The sequence below is a fragment of the Telopea speciosissima genome, chromosome 10, assembly GCF_018873765.1.
Source record: "Telopea speciosissima isolate NSW1024214 ecotype Mountain lineage chromosome 10, Tspe_v1, whole genome shotgun sequence".
Taxonomy (NCBI): Eukaryota; Viridiplantae; Streptophyta; class Magnoliopsida; order Proteales; family Proteaceae; genus Telopea; species Telopea speciosissima.
In genome coordinates this window covers 47,143,477-47,162,068 of record NC_057925.1, presented here as the reverse complement: position 1 = coordinate 47,162,068, position 18,592 = coordinate 47,143,477, and the positions used below count along the sequence as shown (strand labels likewise).

The 18,592-nt window shown below is 40.3% G+C and overlaps 1 protein-coding gene and 1 long non-coding RNA gene across 2 annotated transcripts in view; one reads left to right on the top strand and one right to left on the bottom strand.

Moving 5' to 3' along the window:
- Window positions 1-18,592, top strand: part of LOC122641769 (E3 ubiquitin-protein ligase UPL5-like) — a 42,414-nt gene that overhangs the window by 3,288 nt on the left and 20,534 nt on the right. The window contains exon 2 of the mRNA XM_043835062.1: window positions 12,951-13,540. Coding sequence (XP_043690997.1) covers window positions 12,951-13,540 — 590 coding nt within the window. The remainder of the gene's footprint in view (window positions 1-12,950; window positions 13,541-18,592) is intronic.
- On the bottom strand, window positions 806-17,995 carry LOC122641771. The gene is made up of 3 exons (XR_006329959.1): window positions 17,737-17,995; window positions 7,530-7,536; window positions 806-815 (listed from the first exon to the last, which is right to left on the bottom strand). It is a non-coding gene; the product is annotated as an uncharacterized LOC122641771 (long non-coding RNA).

Below are 18,592 nucleotides of genomic sequence, written 5' to 3'. Positions count from 1 at the left end.
TGAAATTAGGTTTAGGTTTTGAATTTTTGATGGTAAGGTTAGGGTAAGTTGATGTAGGGGAGTCTTCCAGTGAAGGTCCTGAGATGCTTTGATGAGGTCAGGTATGTAAACTTGAGTGAACAATAGATTAGGTTTAGGGTTTCTGGGTTTTGGGAAAGTGGAAGGAGGGGAAATCTAGGGTTTAGACTGGTGGCCTAGGGTTGGGACTAGAATTCAGTTTCCCTTATGGTGAGAGGGAAAGATCGAATCAATAAAGGTGGGATTTTGATGAGTGGATTGGTCTGAGTGGGATTTAGGTAATGGGGATGATGTTCAGAGATGGTGGGAATGATAGGGTTAGGTTTAGAGGATTATAAGAAGAAGGGTTTGGGGTTGGGGTGTTGTACTTAGTTGTTGATTGAGCTGTTCTTGAGTCTAGTAGAAGAATCCCAGTAGTTGGATTGAATCTAGTTATCGGCTAGGGCAGAACTGAAATAAATTGAACACTTGAATGCATATCGATGGAGAGAGGCAGTGAAGGCTATCTCAGCCTGGGTATCTCACCCTCACAGCCAATCTCAGGACAGTGATGTTTGCAGAAGCAAAATGATGCAGATCCAAGTATCCGCAAGAAGAAGAAGCAGCCCTAAGATTAGGGCCGAGTGTTGGAGCCTTAGTTTAATTTAGTCTTAGTTTATTTCTGCATTCCATTCTTAGTTTAGTTTTCATTTAATTGTAAACTTAAATTGAACTGGTTCAGACCATGGTTCAATTTAAGTGAATTAATCCTATTGGTTGTTAGGTGCTTATTTCCTATTGGTAGTTAGGGAATCTTTCTTTTAAGTGTTTTATTTCCACCCCTCCACGATCTTTAGAGGGAGTACTTTTTAGTTTGTAATTAGGATTCAGCCTAGGATTCAAATTCCTAGGGTGAATACGTTTTAGGCCTATGGCCATATTATAAATTAATGAAATCGTGGGGGGCTCCCCTTTGAAAAAAAACTGTCTTTTTTTGCTGCCATTGTTGCTGCTGCTTTGCTCCTTTGAGAGTGTGCCTTGTGAGTAATATCAAGGTGAAGGGACTGGTGACTCCTTGCGTCTTGTAGACCGGGTGGATCTTCTTCTCAACTCCTTGCATCTTGTAGATCAGGAGACCCTATATTCTTCAAGCTGCTGCCATTGAAGATATTCAATTACAAGTAAGTAATTTACTGTTTCAGCATTCACGTTCTTCTTCTAATCCTCTAACCTAAACCCATTAATCCCCAATCAATCCACTAAACCCTAGTTCAATCTACATCTTGTCCAGCTCAATTCCCCCATCCAATTTCATCCAAAATTCTACCACAACCATCTTACCTCATTCCCTCCACTTGACCTTAACCTCAAGCCCATCTTAGCTCTTAAACCCTAATCCCCCTCAACCTCCATTAAAACCCAAAACCCTAAAAATTCCACCCAGCCATATCCAACCATCAAAACCTCACCAAACCTTGGCCGAATGCTCCTCTCTACCATTAGAGAATTCGACCTAAAATCCTAGCCCAAATTCTCACTCTAAACCTTAAAATCCATCACTCTTATCTTCCCCAAACCCGAAACCCTAACCCTAATTTTCTGATTTTTAAATTTTCACTCAAACATCATTCAAACCTTCACTGTTAGCTTCCTCTAAACCTGCCTAGCATTACCGTATAAGAATTGCATCCATTACCTTAAAGCTAACCCTAGGTCTAACCTAAATCCTTAATTCTGCCCCAATCGGCCAGCAGTATTGAAAGGTCCTGGTTACTTGACTCCTAGTAAATCCTTTGTCTATCTAGGGCTACATTAAGTGGTATCAGAGCCATGGATGAACATGGCAGACCATTACCAGTAGCAATCGATCCTATGGCTACAATATTAGAGCTGTTTCAAAAGTTCACTGCTGAACAGAAGGTCATATCTGAAGAGATTAGAGCTGAACAGAGGACTATCACTGAGAGGTTGCAAGTTATAGAGCAAAGACATGTTGCACCTCTTGGGGACAGCAACAATCCCCTTGAAGAGGACAAATATCAACTTAGTACAAGGAACTTTGGGAAAAAATAGGAATCACATGGATCGATCCAGGAATTACAGAGATTGATCCAGAGATCACAGGGATCACAAAGAGTATAGAGATCACAGAGACAGGTGCAGGTATGACAGAGAAGGGCATAGAGAAGACAGGGACAAAAATAAGGAAGAGCCTAGGAGGCCTAATTTTGAAGAGTACTTGAGATCATACTTCACTACAGATGAAGTTCTTAATCAAAGTTATGACACCCAGAAGGTGAAGCTCGAGTTGAAGGAGTTCGATGGGAACCATGATCCTCAGGTATTTTATGATTGGCTTGCTGCCCTTGATGATTACTTTGATTGGTATGACTTGCCTGAAGACAGGAAGATGAGATTGGCACGTACCAAACTGGTTGGCCTTGCCTGAGAATGGTGGTGAACTGCAGAAAGGGACATGGAATTGCTGGTCATGCACCCACTACATGGGACGAAATGAGATATGACTTGAGGGAGAAATATTTGCCAGGCATTACAGAGCACAGCTACAAGATCAATTAACACCCTACGCCAAGGGATTATGACTGTATCTGAGTACATGCAGAAGTTTGATGCTCTTTCTTCTCTACCTAACCTACATCAATTTAATTTGGTGCCTTAAGACCAAAGAAACACCTTAGAGAGCGACCTGATCCAGTTATACCCCAGGATGTTACACAACAATTTTTTGGACAGGGACTATGACATCAAGGTTGAGGCTTCGGTTACATGGTGAAAAGGGCCTAGAGGAATTCTTTATTAGCTTACCAAGGTTGAAAGGATTTTCGCTTATAAATCCTTTCCGGACGAGAAAAAATGTGAACTCATCCTCATCAACTTTATTGGGTATGCATGTTCATGGTGGGGTGGCATGCTACATCAAGGCTTATCAGGTGACTTGGGCCCATCAATAATTGGAAAGCCATGAAGCAGATTCTGAATGACAAGTTCGTCCCTCCTAATTACAAGAAAGTACTCTTTCATAAGCTAGTCAACTTCCATTAGGGCAATAAAGATGTAGATACTTACACCATGGAGTTTCACAAGATATCCTCCATATGTAGACTTCAGGAGACAGACCAACAACCAGGTTTTGAGATATATCAGTGGTTGAATACTAAGTTTCGACTGGAGTTGGTTAATAGTGATTTCAGCCTTTCAGGTCTATTGATGTGGCAGCTGCTTATGCCAAGATAGCTGAAGACAAGAAGCCCGAGTCTTGCAAAGTAGAAGAAAAAAATTCAAAGGTTATTAGAGGAAATGATTGGTTGAAGAGCATTGTGTGCTGTAATTGTGGCGAGAAAGGTCACTTCAGTAAAAAAATGTCCCAATAAGTCTTGTCCCGTGAATGTAGTAGACACAACTAGCACAGAAGGATGACGATGATGTTATACCTGATTTATACCCTCATCCCGTAGATGGTGCTCTTGATGATGATGAAGTTGAAGCTCACTCCATAAGTTTTACATCATTCTCAAATAGACTAATTGATAAAGCTCCCCTCTTTACACAGAAGGGTATTTTTTTGCATGGTATTGGTTTTATAGATGCTCATACGGTCGTAGATATCGGGGCATAAACCAATTTTATCTCTGCTGATATTGTTAGAGCACACAACCTTCCATAGAAACAACTCTTCAAGAAGATTCATGTGTGAGTAGGGGTGTTAGTTTGACCCTATCGGCCCGAGCTTGGCCTAAGCCCGAACAGGGCCTAGGATGGATTTTTCGACCCTGAGGGCGGGTAGGGTTGAAATTTTCAGGCCCTGGGTCAGGGTCTGGCTGAGCCAGGGTTGAGGCTTCGGGCTAAGCCCAGCCCAACCCGGCTCTATGTTAGGTTATGCCTTACAATTTATTGTTTACATTTTGGAATTCTTGTTTAGTATCTAATTATCTATTGGTTTATCAAAAACAGGCTAATTATCTATTGAACGGAAATATTTACAATTTTAAGATTGGTCCAAGTTTTTTAACAACAGTCAATTGAGTATGAAACAAACCAATACCCAATCACATGTATCTCATTTTTTAATGCATAGGACGACTGAAATGGGAAAAAAGCAGGGCAAGTCAGGGCCAACCAAGCCCTAGCAAAAATTAGGGTCAACCCAGCCCTTGGCAAAAATCAGGGTCAATCAAGGCCAACCCGGCTCGATCAGGGTCAATCAGGGTCGGGCTGGGCTGAAATATCTCAGCCTGACCTAGGGTCGGGTTGGGCTTGGGTTGAGCTAAGAGGACTCAGGGTTGGGCTAAGGTTTTAAAAAACCCATGTTTTCACCCCTATGTGCAAGGTTTTGGACCTACAGTTTGGGAAGAGGCCACTGCAATAGCTCAAGTACATCTACAGTTTGGGCCTTTACAGTATAATGTGCGTTGCTTAGTCACCCCGTTGGCACATTGTGACATTCTTTTAGGATGACTTTGGCAACAACATGCTGGTATTCTCTACGATGATGCACAAAATACCGTCAAGGTAAAACATGGAGGACGTACATCTTTGATGTCATCACACATGTTATCAAACATCCCTCGTCGGCGACAATCTCCTGTAGTTATGAGTCATTCTCTACTCCCCACTCATGGAGTTGCAGTTCAACCATCTCAGTGTCGAGATAATTACAAGGGCATCTTGGGTTCACGACTAACTCAACAGATTGAGTTCTTTAAGACCGGGAGAGTTGATGTAGTTATGCGTAGGAATTAGGACTTGCAAGAGTTGTTCAACTTCCTCTATAGCAGGTTCCAGAGCTGGAAGAAGCAAAGGGAGATTTTAGATGGTTTGGTGATCTCTCCAAGAAAAGCATTTCTTCAACTTGATATCATCAATCAAGATAAGGAAACTCCTAAAGCAGCAAAGGAAATCAGGAGGCCCAGAATCAGTATAAAACCCACCTGGCCATTACAAACTAAAATACTAATCTCCTGCTTTAGGTATCTTTTTGAGTTAATTTTTTAAATTTCTTTTCATTATTTCATCTTTTGATAGAGTCATGGATAGAGTTAGAGTAAGAGTTTGTTTCAGTTTTGAGTCCAAAATAGGTTCAAACTCTGTTTCAGATTTTGATTAGGACTCTTCTTTTTGAGTGCATTTTGTAAATTTATTTGTATTAGTTTATCCTTTGATAGACTCATAGATAGAGTTAGAGTTTGTTTCAGTTTTGAGTCCAAAATATAGTTATTCTGTTTGAGACTTCGATTAGGATTATGGGTTGTTTGAGTCTTTAAATACATGCCATAACGAAGGAGTCATGGAGTTATTTTTGGAATGAAATTATATTGAGTTACCTGCTGTTGCGTAGTGTGATTGCAAACCGTGGCCCTGTCTTCCTCCTCTGCAATTCTGAATTCTTCTTCTGGTACTTTCTCCTTCGGTCCTTCCTTCGTTATTCCTCTTTCTATCACTTAGTTCCTTCTTTGGTTACCTCGGTTTTCTTTCTTTTCTGCTAACATAAACTGTTCATTGGGTTGGGAACATAGTTGTCAAGGCGGCAAGGCGACCCAAGGTGTTGGAGGGGTGCCTAAGCGCTTAGGTGACCAAGGCGCCATTGTTACTTTTTATTTTTCCTCTTTTCGAACATTATTTAGTATGTTACAGTATAAGCCTTATATCATAAAAAATCAACATTAAGCCACATAAAGTCATCAAAAATCAACATTAAGTTTCATCAAGTTATCAAAAATCAATATTAAGCCACATCAAGTCATAAAAAATCAACATAGAATTAGAAAACAATAGAACTGAACAAGTAAGCTATTGGAAATTTGAAACAATCAAAACATACAGTTGGTTTATACTGTTTTTGGAATTGGTCATTGTCACGGTATAACTAGTCTCACATTTGGTTTATATTGTTCTTAGAAAATATGAACTTATCTATTAGTAATTAAACTGTTCTCGATTTAGAGAAATGTTGTCGTTCTCTAAGAAGTTTGACTAGTCAAATGATTTTATTTTTACTTGAGACATTTTGTATTAGGTAGAGCACAAAATCAGCTTTCCAACAAATCCAAGATTGCTTAAATCTGATTTATATTAAAGTAGTTATGTTCCGGTTTCCAGTCAAACCTTATTTGGTTTGCTTAAATGCTGTCAAAATCGCTCTGAATGAAAATATTTTTTAGATATCAAAACAAATGAATATTTTACCGCACTTTTGGTTTTTAGCAATGTTATATCATATTAAGATTTATGGAATTTTTAGATTTGAGAAAAACCCTAACATTAGAAATCTGAGAATTTCACCTACCGTTGATTTTGTTCTTGAACTGGGGGGGTTGACTTTTTATCCTTTTGGAATTTTATTTTTTAACTATTTTCATTAGATTCAAATAGGGGGAATTTGCTTATTTATGAATAATATCTTAAGTAAATGAAAGTGATATTTGGCATAAATAAGGACCAAGGCATTCAATACCACTAAGAGGACAACCGCCTAGACCACCTAAAATCTGCTTGGATGTGTTAGCTTTTAGAGTGGAAGAAGAAGAAGAGAAGAAACTTCAAGAGAGCAGCCACGGTTTTGGTTTGGTGTATTATTTCTCAAAACAAGAAACTAACATGCTTATATTGAAAATAATATATAATTACACACAGGCCCTTGGCCTCGTACAAATGACACAAAGAATACATAAAAGAGGGGTTATGTACATATATACCCCTGATACAGCTATTCTTAACATTCCCCCTCAAGCTGGGTGGTATATGTCATACATACCCAGCTTGTCTAACATAAAACTAAAGTGATGAGAGCTAAGTCCTTTGGTGAAGATGTCTGCCACTTGTTCATTTGTCTTCACAAAAGAAGTACAAATAGTCTTAGAGTCTATCTTCTCCTTGATGAAGTGTCTGTCGACCTCAACATGCTTTGCCCTGTCATGTTGAACTGGGTTGTGAGCAATACTTATGGCTGCCTTGTTATCGCAATATAGACTCATAGGTTCAGTCGTCTCAAATCCCAATTCTTGAACAAGTTTTTTCAACCACAAGATTTCACACACACCATGAGCCATGGCTCTAAACTCTGCTTCAACACTTGACCTAGCTACCACAGGTTGCTTCTTACTTCTCCAGGTGACTAAATTTCCCCCAACAAAGGTACAGTATCCAGAGGTGGATCTTCTATCAGAAATAGACCCGGCCCTATTAGCATCTGTATATACTTCAATTCTCAAGTGACCATTCCTAGAGAAGAGAAGGCCTTTTCCAGGGCATGACTTCAAATACCTGAGGATCCTGTAAACTGCATCAAGATGTCCCATCCTGGGTGCATGCATAAACTAACTCACCACTCCAACAGCGTAGGTGATGTCAGGTCGGGTGAGGGAGAGAGAGATTAGCTTACCTATTAATCTCTGATACTTTTCAGCATCCATAAGAGGTTCACCACAATCTTCCCTTAGTTTGTGGTTATGCTCAATAGGGGAGGAGATTGGTTTGCATCCTAAGTAGCTTGCCTCTGTAAGTAGATCAAGAACAAACTTCCTTTGGCAAACATTGATCCCTTGCTTGGATCTTGAAACTTCAATCCCTAAAAAATACTTCAATGGACCGAGATCTTTGATCTCAAACTGCCGAGCCAAATAAAGTTTAAGCTTTGAGATTTCAGCTTCACTGTTTCCCTTGACCACAATGTCATCAACATAAACAATGAGAGCCGTAATAGTGCTGCCGTTCCTTTATATAAACAATGTGTGATCAGCTTGACTTTGAGTATATCCATTTTGCAGGAGGGCTTGTCTGAACCTCTCAAACCAAGCCTTAGGGGACTGTTTGAGTCCATAGAGAGCCTTCCTAAGACGACACACTTTTCCATTGCCACCAGGATGCTTGAACCCAGGAGGAGAGTGCATATATATCTCTTCTTCTAGATCACCGTGTAAGAATGCATTCTTTACATCAAGCTGGTACAATGGCCAATCAAGGTTTGCAGCCATTGAGAGAAGTACACGAATGGAATTATGCTTGGCCACCGGAGCAAAGGTTTCCTGATAGTCAATGCCATACACCTGTGTATAACCCTTGGCGACAAGTCTTGCCTTATACCTCTCCACAGTACCATCAGATTTGAACTTGACTGTGAATACCCATCTGCATCCAACAGGGATTCTCCCATTAGGGAGTTCAACAAGGTCCCAAGTGTGATTCTGCTCAAGAGCCAACATCTCTATGCTCATTACTTCTCTCCATTTTGGATCTGCCATAGCCTCTGCTACATTCTTGGGAATAGATATGGATGAGATAGCTACAGTGAAGGCTATACCTGTAAGGGAGATAGAATAGTGGGAAACAAACTTGGCAATGGGATTAGTACATGCCCGAGTTCCCTTGCGGTGAGCAATAGGAAGATCTAAGTCTAAGGATGTAGAAGTAGAGGGAGGTATACCTGTCTCGATGGATGGAGGCTCAGGATGAGGAGACGAAGAAGGATTTTGGCAGGTCTTCTTTATAGGAAGCCATGAAGAAGGATTTCTCCTGTCCTTCGTATGCACCAGTAGCTCCCTCTGTTCTCTGTTCACCTGTGCCCTAGGAGGCTCCCCCTCAACAACAGTATCCACAGAGTTTTTCTTTCCCTTGTCAATCTGAAAAGGGGAAATAGGGACAAGAGAGGAGAAAGGAAATGAAACAAACTTGGGAACCTCTTCACCCTCAACACCACCACCAAGAGATGAACACTCCTCCTGAAGAGGTGACTGAAAATACGGTATGGTTTCAAAGAAGTGGACATCTTTGGAGAGAAGCCACCGACGAGTAGGAGGATGATAGCATTTATACCCTTTGGAGGTGGAGGAATACCCAAGAAAGATGCACTTTAGAGCCTTAGGATCCAATTTAGTGCGGGCAGATTTGCTAATATGTACATAGCAAATACAATCAAACACCCTTGGAGGAAGAGAAAAAGAAGAAGACCGTGAGGGTAAGGCATCAAGAGGAACCTTAAAGTTCAAGATACTAGATGGCATGTGATTAATAAGAAAGACAGCAGTGAATAGAGCATCAGACCAAAAAGTTTTTGGAACATGCATGGTAAACCAAAGGGATCTAGCCACTTTAAGGGGATGGCGATTTTTTCTTTTAGCCACCCTATTTTGTTGTGGGGTATCAACACAGGCCACCTGATGAATAATGCCATGGTTAGAAAAAAAGGTTTCCAACCCACTATACATATACTCCCCACCTTTGTCAGAACGAACAATTTGGATCCGAGTTTGAAATTGGGTATACACTAACTCATAAAAATTTTTAAATGCAACATAGACATCACTCTTGTGTTTCAAAAGGTAAACCCAAGTAACCCGAGAATAGTCATCAATGAAAGAAACAAAGTAGCGGAAGCCACGCAAAGAGGTAACAAGGGAAGGCCCCCAAACATCAATATAGATAAGATGAAAAGGTGAAGTAGATCTATTACCATTCGATGCATAAACTGTTTTACAACTTTTGGCAAATAGACAAGGTTCACAATGAAAAACATGAGTGACAGGAAAAGAAATAAATAAATATGGCAACAGTTTCCTCATAACAGAAAAAGAAGGATGTCCCAAACCATGATGCCAAAGCAAAATATCCTCCTGAGTACGTCCACCTTCTTGCCCACAAACATAGGACTGAGCTTGCACAACAGGGGAAGCACCGGTCTCCAAAACATACAAGCCGTTAGTTTCACGACCACTGCCAATCACCCTCCTCGTCACCAAATCCTAAAAAAGACAATGGGTAGGAAAGAAGGTGACAAAGCAGTTCAAAGATTTAGTCAATTGGCTAACTGAAAGAAGGTTAGTGGCAAAGTTGGGAACATGAAAAACAGACTTCAAGGGTAAAAGTGATGTAACCTTGATGTCTCCCTTACCAGAAATGGAAGAGAAGGAACCATCAACAATTTTTACCTTATCTTTCCCAGAACAAACAAAATAGGAATTATACAGCTGAAACCTACTAGTCATATGATCCGTGGTACTTGAGTCAATGACCCAAGGTGTGGTGTCGGAGGAGGAAGAAGCCTGTAGTGCAGTGGAAGTAGGAGTAGCAAAGGAACCATCCAGGTGGGCCACAATATGGCAAAATGCTGCAATGTCTTCTTTGGAAAGAGAGGATGGATCAGATTCAATGACTCCCACATGAGCCTTAGGCCCCTTCTTCCACTGTCCCTTCAGTCCCCCAGAGGAACCAGAAGGGGGCTTCCCATGGAGATCCCAACAAAAGTCCTTCGTATGCCCAGATTTGCCACAATGGTCACATAAGAATCGGCCCTTCGCAGCTCCCTTATCAGCTCCCTCAGTGGAGTCCTGAGGGGTGGAAGAAACAAGAGCAGAGCGCTCAATAGTGGGAGTAGTCCCCATGGCACCCCTACGGGTCTCCTCACTCTGTAGATATCCACACACCTCCTCCAGTGAGGGAAGACTTGGTCGGCCAAGGATTTGTACCCTAAGAGGCTCAAAGTCAGAATTAAGGCCGCCAAGGAGAAATAAGACCCTCTCTTTCTCAAACAACCGATGCACCTTGACCTCATCATCAGGACATAACTGAAGATCTCTATAGTGATCATACTCCTCCCACAGGCCCACAACAAGACTATAGTAGTCAGAGATGCTTCTATCACCCTGGCGCAGGCTAACAATCTGTTGGAGAAGTTGGTACACCTTTGTACAGTCCTCAACCCGATCAAAGATACGGGACACACTGTCCCAAATGTCTTTGGCAGTCTCCTTGCCCATAAACCTTCTTCCAATCTCAGGCTTCATTGAGAAAAGAAGCCAAGCCATCACAAGAGAATTCTCAGTGTCCCATTTGGAGTACCCTTGCTTGGTAGGAAGGGGGGCCTTGATGCTACCATTTATGTATCCCATCTTCCCCCTACACCGAAGAATCAATTTCATGGATCGGGACCAATCCAAATAGTTATGGTTCTCAAGCTTGGCAATCGGAAGTTGGATATTGGGGCTCTCAAAGGAAGAAGGGAGAGATGGAGCTGTTTCCACAAGGGGCAAGGGTGTTTCGACGTTTTTCTCACCCATATATTTGATCTCAAATCAGCCACTTAAAAGGAGTAAACAGCAGCACTTCAAGCAAACAGGTTTGGCTCAAAACAGTAGGCACAAAAATAGGGCAAACAATAGCCAAAAAAGCTTGAAACACTTGTAGATCTTCAGAGAAAATACTCAAATAGCAGCGGAGTAAAGATGAGTAATGCTCCTTGCCCAAAAACGATGCAAATGGACCATAAAAAATGGCCAAACAAGGCTCTATTGAAGAGCAGGTGCCAAACAAGAACTCCAGCTGGCGGAAATTCTGGGCAGAACAGCCAAACTGAGATGCAATGGGAATGAATGGGTGCTTGCAGAGGGTTAGAGAGAGGCAAAGGAGATCAAAGAGCGCCCCCAAACGAAACTAGAGCACCAAGAAACACTCCATTTGGATTCCAAACGAGAGAGAAACAAGCTGGAGAAGATGACCTAACCAGTCCTTCGAATAGCAGCAGAAAACACGTGAATGAAACCCTTCTTCACACTCCAAACTTCCTTCAAACACTCGCAAACAGCAGGATCAATGCTCTGACACCATGTTAGCTTTTAGAGTGGAAGAAGAAGAAGAGAAGAAACTTCAAGAGAGCAGCCACGGTTTTGGTTTGGTGTATTATGTCTCAAAACAAGAGACTAACATGCTTATATTGAAAAGAATATATAATTACACACAGGCCCTTGGCCTCATACAAATGACACAAAGAATACATAAAAGAGGGGTTATGTACATATATACCCTTGATACAGCTATTCTTAACAGGATGCCTAGGCGAAGCCGTGACAACTATGGTCGGGAAGGGTTCTTAGAAATCAGTGGTTTCCAATCTATCTGACCTGGGATTCCGGATGTCAGTTTGTTCCTATAAAGTTATTCATCCCCTCGAATCTCACCCACCAAAAGCCTTCCATCAAGAGAACCATTTCAAATCTTGGTACGAATCTTATGATTTCTTTCCAATCTGGTTTTAGTGAGTTGAATGCAGATTGGTTTTAGTGGTTGGGGCTTCCAGAGGTTGTAGTCGATATAGCTTTGAGTTGCAACCCTGCGCCTGAAACTTTAGCCTCATTTGAAGCTTTCTAGGGCGAGATCTCGTTCCCACAAGAGGGTTGTATTCCACCTGGTTTTGGTTTCGTCCCCGTCCAAGGTATTTTTTTCCCCTATCACGATTGCTTGTTTTGTTCCTTAATTTGTTTTTTAGTTTCCAATAATACCCCCTTTTCCTCTCTTATCTTCTTGTCCTTTATTTATTTTGTTCCAAGTTGTTCCTTCATCTCTAATTTTTATTACCCATCTTGTCCTTTTTATAGTTGATCTTAGTAACCCATTAAGATTCATTTAATTACAATTCTGCCATTCCTTTGTTAGCTTGCAATAATTACAGAATTGACACTCAACCATTAAGTTGAAGTGTTTAACATTCTTGTGAGCCAATAGCGACCCATATCGAGTTTCCAACCCCAGGATCGCATTAGTACAATTACCCATGGTAGCGGAGTTAGTGGATAAAATTGTTGTTTTGTTTTTTATCTTTAGATGAGAGGGAGCTGGGAGATGAGAGAGAGAACGGGGTTATATACTCCAATTATTGAGTTTACTGTTGTGGGATTTGTATTTAAGTTTTAAATAATCCAAAAGCATATTTCTATTTGAATTGGGATTTAATCCAAAAGCATATTTTTTCAAATGAATGGGGGATTTAGTCTAATCATCAATGCTGTTTTTTTAACAATCTATTCTCTGTTATTATATATGGCAGCCTTTTTAAATTCCTTTATGTGTTTCTAGTTCATGTAAGAAATATCTCATGATGATTGTAAATATAATTTTCCTTTCAGGGATTGTGGATTTTTTTCCCCTAATTTTGTTTCTAATTGCAGCTTCTAATGTGGATCCTTTGCACCTTGACTATTTTGGGTTCTGTGGTCGTGTGATTGCGTTGGCCTTGATGCATAAAGTGCATGTAGGAATCGTATTTGATCGTGTTTTTTTCCTGCAATTAGCTGGAAAGTTTATTTCTTTAGAAGATGTTCGTGATGCAGATCCATGCTTTTATTCCAGCTGCAAAATGATTTTAGAGATGGATGCTGATTTTTTGGATTCAGATGCTTTAGGACTGACGTTTGTCAGAGAAATTGAAGAGTTGGGGTCCAGGAGAGTTGTGGATCTGTGTTCTGGTGGAAAGGGCATTGTTGTGAATAGTAGAAACAGACAGAAATATGTAAACTATCTCATTGAGCACCGCTTTGTCACATCTATCTCGGAACAAGTAGCTCATTTTGCCCAAGGATTTGCTGATATTCTTTGTGACTCTAAGCTCAGCAAATTCTTTTTCCAAAGTTTGGAGCTTGAAGATTTCGACCGAATGCTGCATGGAAGTGATAAAGCAATTTGTGTGAAGGACTGGGAAGCACACACTGAGTACAATGGCTACATGGAAACTGAACGGCAGATCTGTTGGTTTTGGAAGGTATGCAACTGTGAGGCCATGATTCTTCAGTTCTACATATTTTTCTTTTTTCTCTCCTTTCTACTTCCTAGTGCATGTTAATGATCTTCGTCCCTTCACCTCCCCCTCCAAAAATAAAAATATAAATAAAAAAAACCACCTTTTGTGGCTGCTGTTGATGTCATGTTGCTTTTCTGTAAGGGGATGGCACACTGTTAACTCACATCAGACCTACAACAAATGGCAACATGGTGCCAACTGATGTCTGGTCTAGAGGCTTTGGACTGACAAATACCAGCCTAACTTGGCATGTAATATTTTTCTTTGGCCAAGGTCTAGACTGACCCGCAACGCCAAAAAATGACCAAATTCATATTGATAAAATTCTGATTTTATATTAAATTTATACTTTGATTGTTTGTAATATGTCACCAGTAGATAATTACATAACTGTAATCATAAAAACTGGCATAATAATTCTACTATTTTTTTTTTAATGATTGGTGAGATGATGCCCTTATCTTGCTGGATGAATTATCATCATATTGGTGATGCAACCTAGGGTTCCAAAACCCTAATTTTGGGTTTGCTATAGGCCCACCCCAAACCCGAATGGTGCAGTTGTATGTGCATGGCTGAACCGATTATGACCCGATCTGGAAACTGAGACCGAGCTGAACTAGGTCCAAACTTCCAAACCAGGATTCTAGTCCAATAGGTGTTGGTAGGGGTTAAACTTGTTTTTGTTTTTAAAAAATTCTATTTTATTTGGAGTTAGATATTTAGGAGCTTTGTTTAGCAGTTTCCTTGTTTGAGATGATTTCTATTTTTGTTTTAGAATTGCATTAGGAGTCTTTCTATTCTTTTTATTTATATGTATGTAATCCAACAAATTGAGCAGAGTGAAATATAAATATTGAAGTTGGCCTTTTTGTTTGGGCTGTTGCTTGTGTGATCAATCTAGAGCTGGTCGAGAGCTTCTGAATTCCCCTTCATGTTTTTTATTCTCTTCATATTTTCTATACCTGTTTCTGGGTGACTTCACAGTCCTAGGATATTAGGAACAATCTCCCTCGTCCCTTCTTCTTTCTTCATAAATCTTTGAGTGTGAATCCTTCCATCATAAATGACTCCCTGTTGAGAGAAAAACCTCCCGAAACCAAAATTCCTTTTTTTAACCACCCCCTCCTGGATGCAACAAGTTATTGACAAGTTAGTCTCAGATTTAGAATCAGTGGGTTGAAATATAGGGGCCTCTTGATTGCGAACATTGTCAAATTTCATTCTATTCGGAGGCTTGAAGGTTGAATTCGATCGATTTCCCTTATTCTGCCGTCCATGTAATGCAAAAGTCGACCTCGAACCAGTGAAACCAGCGGGAGATCGATTGCAGCAGGATCAATAAAATAAAAGAACAAGCTAAACAACTGAAACTGAATTTTTTTATTGCTATTTTCTGTTACATATGAAGGAGAATATAAAATGATAAGAAAAAGAAGAAGAAAGGGATATAGAAGGGGGGAATAGCTATCTCAGTCAGGCTATCTCAGCCCATCATCTTCTCACCCACGGTATCTCACCGTTGCTGCATCTCACAGCTTCATCAATAGCTCTTTTTCTTCAATCTGTCTCTTTTCTGTTCAGCCACATACATGTATTTATAATAAAACATCCCAATCCTAACAAACTCAGCCTTATCCCAACTTAATGGGGTCAGCTACATGGATCCAAACAAAACAAACTAAGGAAAATTGAGTTCTGAAGAAACTAATTAATAAAACCTATAAAATAGAAACTAGACTCTAACTAGGATTTCTAACAGAAATAGGATTCCCAATTAGGATTACAACTCGAATAGGAAACTAAATAAGGGTCAAATAATAAAAATAACACTGAAATCAACTCCTCTAAGACAGCAGTCCATATCAGCCCCCAAATCAGTGTCGTGAGTTACTGTTCACGTGAACAGTAACATTTTTCTTTCTTTGGTCTTCTTCATGCTTCGATCTACATTACCATGTGTCAGATTGAGAGTCCTGAGGTACAAAAGATCACTTCTTGTTGCTATTAAAGATGGATCTTATACTTGCACAAAAACCCTTATCTTCTTGGTGGGGGTGTAAATAGGATGAACCCTATGTTCAGGTTACACACCCCTTTTAACAGGATCTCAAGAAAACCCTAAAACAGAACTTAGGTCAATAATAGGTTCAAAGTCAACCTCATCCCATGGAACTCAGATTCTGGTCAGTGATCACAAATGTTAGAACAATCCAACCCCAAAATACAGCAATGTTCTAACGTGTGGATTTGATTCAACAGTCAAAACAGTATAAATTTGAAACCAGTATAACCAAAATTTAGGAGATTTCTTGTATCACCAGATCTGATTTGATTCCAATCTTGGTTGAAGGTTACTTGCAAGAAGATCTTCAATGCCTCAAAATATGGGCAGCATCTAAGGGACAAATTCCCTTATATAGCCAATGTCAACTTCAGCACAATAGCACCCAAAACAGGGCTGCCGCCAGCTCTCTGTTGATGGTCCTTTGCTGTGTTCAAAACCCAAAATGAATAGGACATAAACAACAATAACAATTGACTATTAATCCTTCCAACCTCATGTTCCCGCAAGCTCGTGACAATTAATAAATTTGTACTTGCTCGAGAGAAGAAAACAGTGTATAGAGAAGGGGATGTGATGTTTGATTTCTAAATCTCTCCAATCCCAAGAGGTTCTCACTCTTTGCTAAGTCTCACAGCAGCAAAAAAGGTAGCAACCATTCTTCATTGATAAAAATTGCTGGTCGCCAAAACAGTCTACAAGCTGTTATTTAAAAGAAAACAGTCACTAGCTATGTAATAAACCTGGCTAATCACACTTACATAACCACTAGGTAACTTAAAAGAAAAGGACACTTGATAGGAAAACACTCTACTAGGTAAAGGTCTTTAACTTAAATAAAATAAATTTAAAGATACATAACTAACTAATCGCGTATGCCTAGCTTCTACCCACATTATGGGCCCATTAAAGTGGTCCATTACAATGAAAACACGTGGGATCAAAGGCTCAAGACATACATAACAACCCAAAGCTTATTTTCCAATAAAATAAGCCAAATTTTGTTTTCTATAATTCTGTTTTATTTCACACTTCGCTTGAAATTCCAGAAAAAGCTCATCGTTTCAAAATCCTTTTATGTTTTGGTCCTTTCACTTGTCTTTAAGGTGTTGGACTGTTTCCAAATTTATAAAATTGCCATTTACGTTCCTAGTTGAGTTTCTATCATTCAGATGGACCCGTAGTGGTCAAAGCAAGGAATTGGAACCTAGGATTGCAATTAATTGTCTCAGAGTAGAAGCTTTTTAAGAGCCTGCTTGATAACCTTACTTCTGTTTCTATGCTGTTTCTGTGTTGAGAAACAGAAAAACAGTTTTTTCCGTTTCTGTGCTGAGAAACCGCGTTTGACCTGCTTGGTGAACCTGTTCTGTAAACTTTTCCAGATGAGCAGGGTAAAGTGTGTTTGGAAAATTCATACACCGAGATCACAGAGTTAAAAGAAAAATCACAGAGATCAAACAATGGGGGAGTTTGCTCCATCAGGCTCAATTCCTTCAATGCAATTTTATGGACTATTATGAGAACTTACCTGACCTTCAATGCGCCAAACGAAATGGAAACTCTTCTCATATGGAACTTGACCGAAGCACAAAAAAATTGACTCTAATCAATCACAGAGAAGAGATAACATTGGAATTCAGATTCCACAACCAAACCCATATAAACAATGGACAAAATAGTAGGGATTGGAACAAAATAAACCCATGTTTAACTGCCACCTGGTTTTTAAGCAACTCTGGATAAGCTCTGCAATCTCCTCCTGCGTCAAGGGCTCACCCAGAATCTCCTCCCTGGACTTGACATACTTAGGTCCCGACCCGCCAGATGCTTGCACAGACTTCATGCCCTTCTTATGTGGTGGTGGCAATTGAAAGGAATCGAATTCTGGTAACTTCTTCTTTCTGTTTACTCTGAGAGCCACTGTTTGCACCTTTTGGTCCAACAACAATTCCTCGGAGCGCCAAGGGCTTGACCTTTGGAGTCTCTGTATAACTGTACTGAAACTCAAAGGGTGCGTTTGGAACTCGATAAGCGACTACATTCTCTCCGATAGAAACACCAACCTTCGTCTCTGTTGCGGTGACCTTCGAACTTCTGGAGAATCGACGGAACGCTGGATGAGCATCGGAAAAAGTATCATCAGGGTTAAATTTTTTGGAGTATTTTGAAGCCTTGCCAGGGATAGAAAAGCGAGAAGGAGAGAAGGGGTTCCAAAGGACTTGAAGGTTTCGTTATCAGACGAGCAGGTGGATGCGTCGTTGCCGGAATTGGTGGCGATTATGGAGGCAGATTTGAACTTCCGTTCGCGTCGGATTTCGTCTTCGATTTCTTTCTGTTCACGTTCGTGGTGGATGAATCATGAGTTCTCCTTGCTTGCTGAATCACGAGTTCTCCTTGCTGGTTTTTCTTCAGAGCTCGTGAGGAGGATGACAGTGGGTTGGGCCAAATGATGTGAAAAATCGGGCACAGTTTTGTCCAACTTGTGCCCAGAAACGACAGAACATGTTGGACATGTTCCGTCAAAAGTCTTCCATGCCACATAAATTTTGATTTATGCTCCTAAGAACATGTTCTACGAAACACCATTTACCAAGCGCTTTTTAGGGTGTTTTCCCATTCTCAGAACGGGAAAACACCAGAAACTGTTTCTCGTAAGGTTATCAAGCGGGTACTAATATTCTTTAAGTTCTAACCATGGTGGCAAATAGTGAGTTAATTTAGTTATTCAATTCCCATAAGGAGGAAACTAGGTCAGACATTGGCCATCTCAGAGATTGGGTGGATCACCATAACACAACTGTTACTTCTCTTCAGACCCTGATGGCATCCTTACAAGCTTCCATTTATAGGCTGACATACCTACTGGTAAAGAAAAGGATCCAATTGAATTTGGGGATTCTTCCAATTCCACAACCCTCTACATTTCCTCGCAACCAACTTCTGCCAAC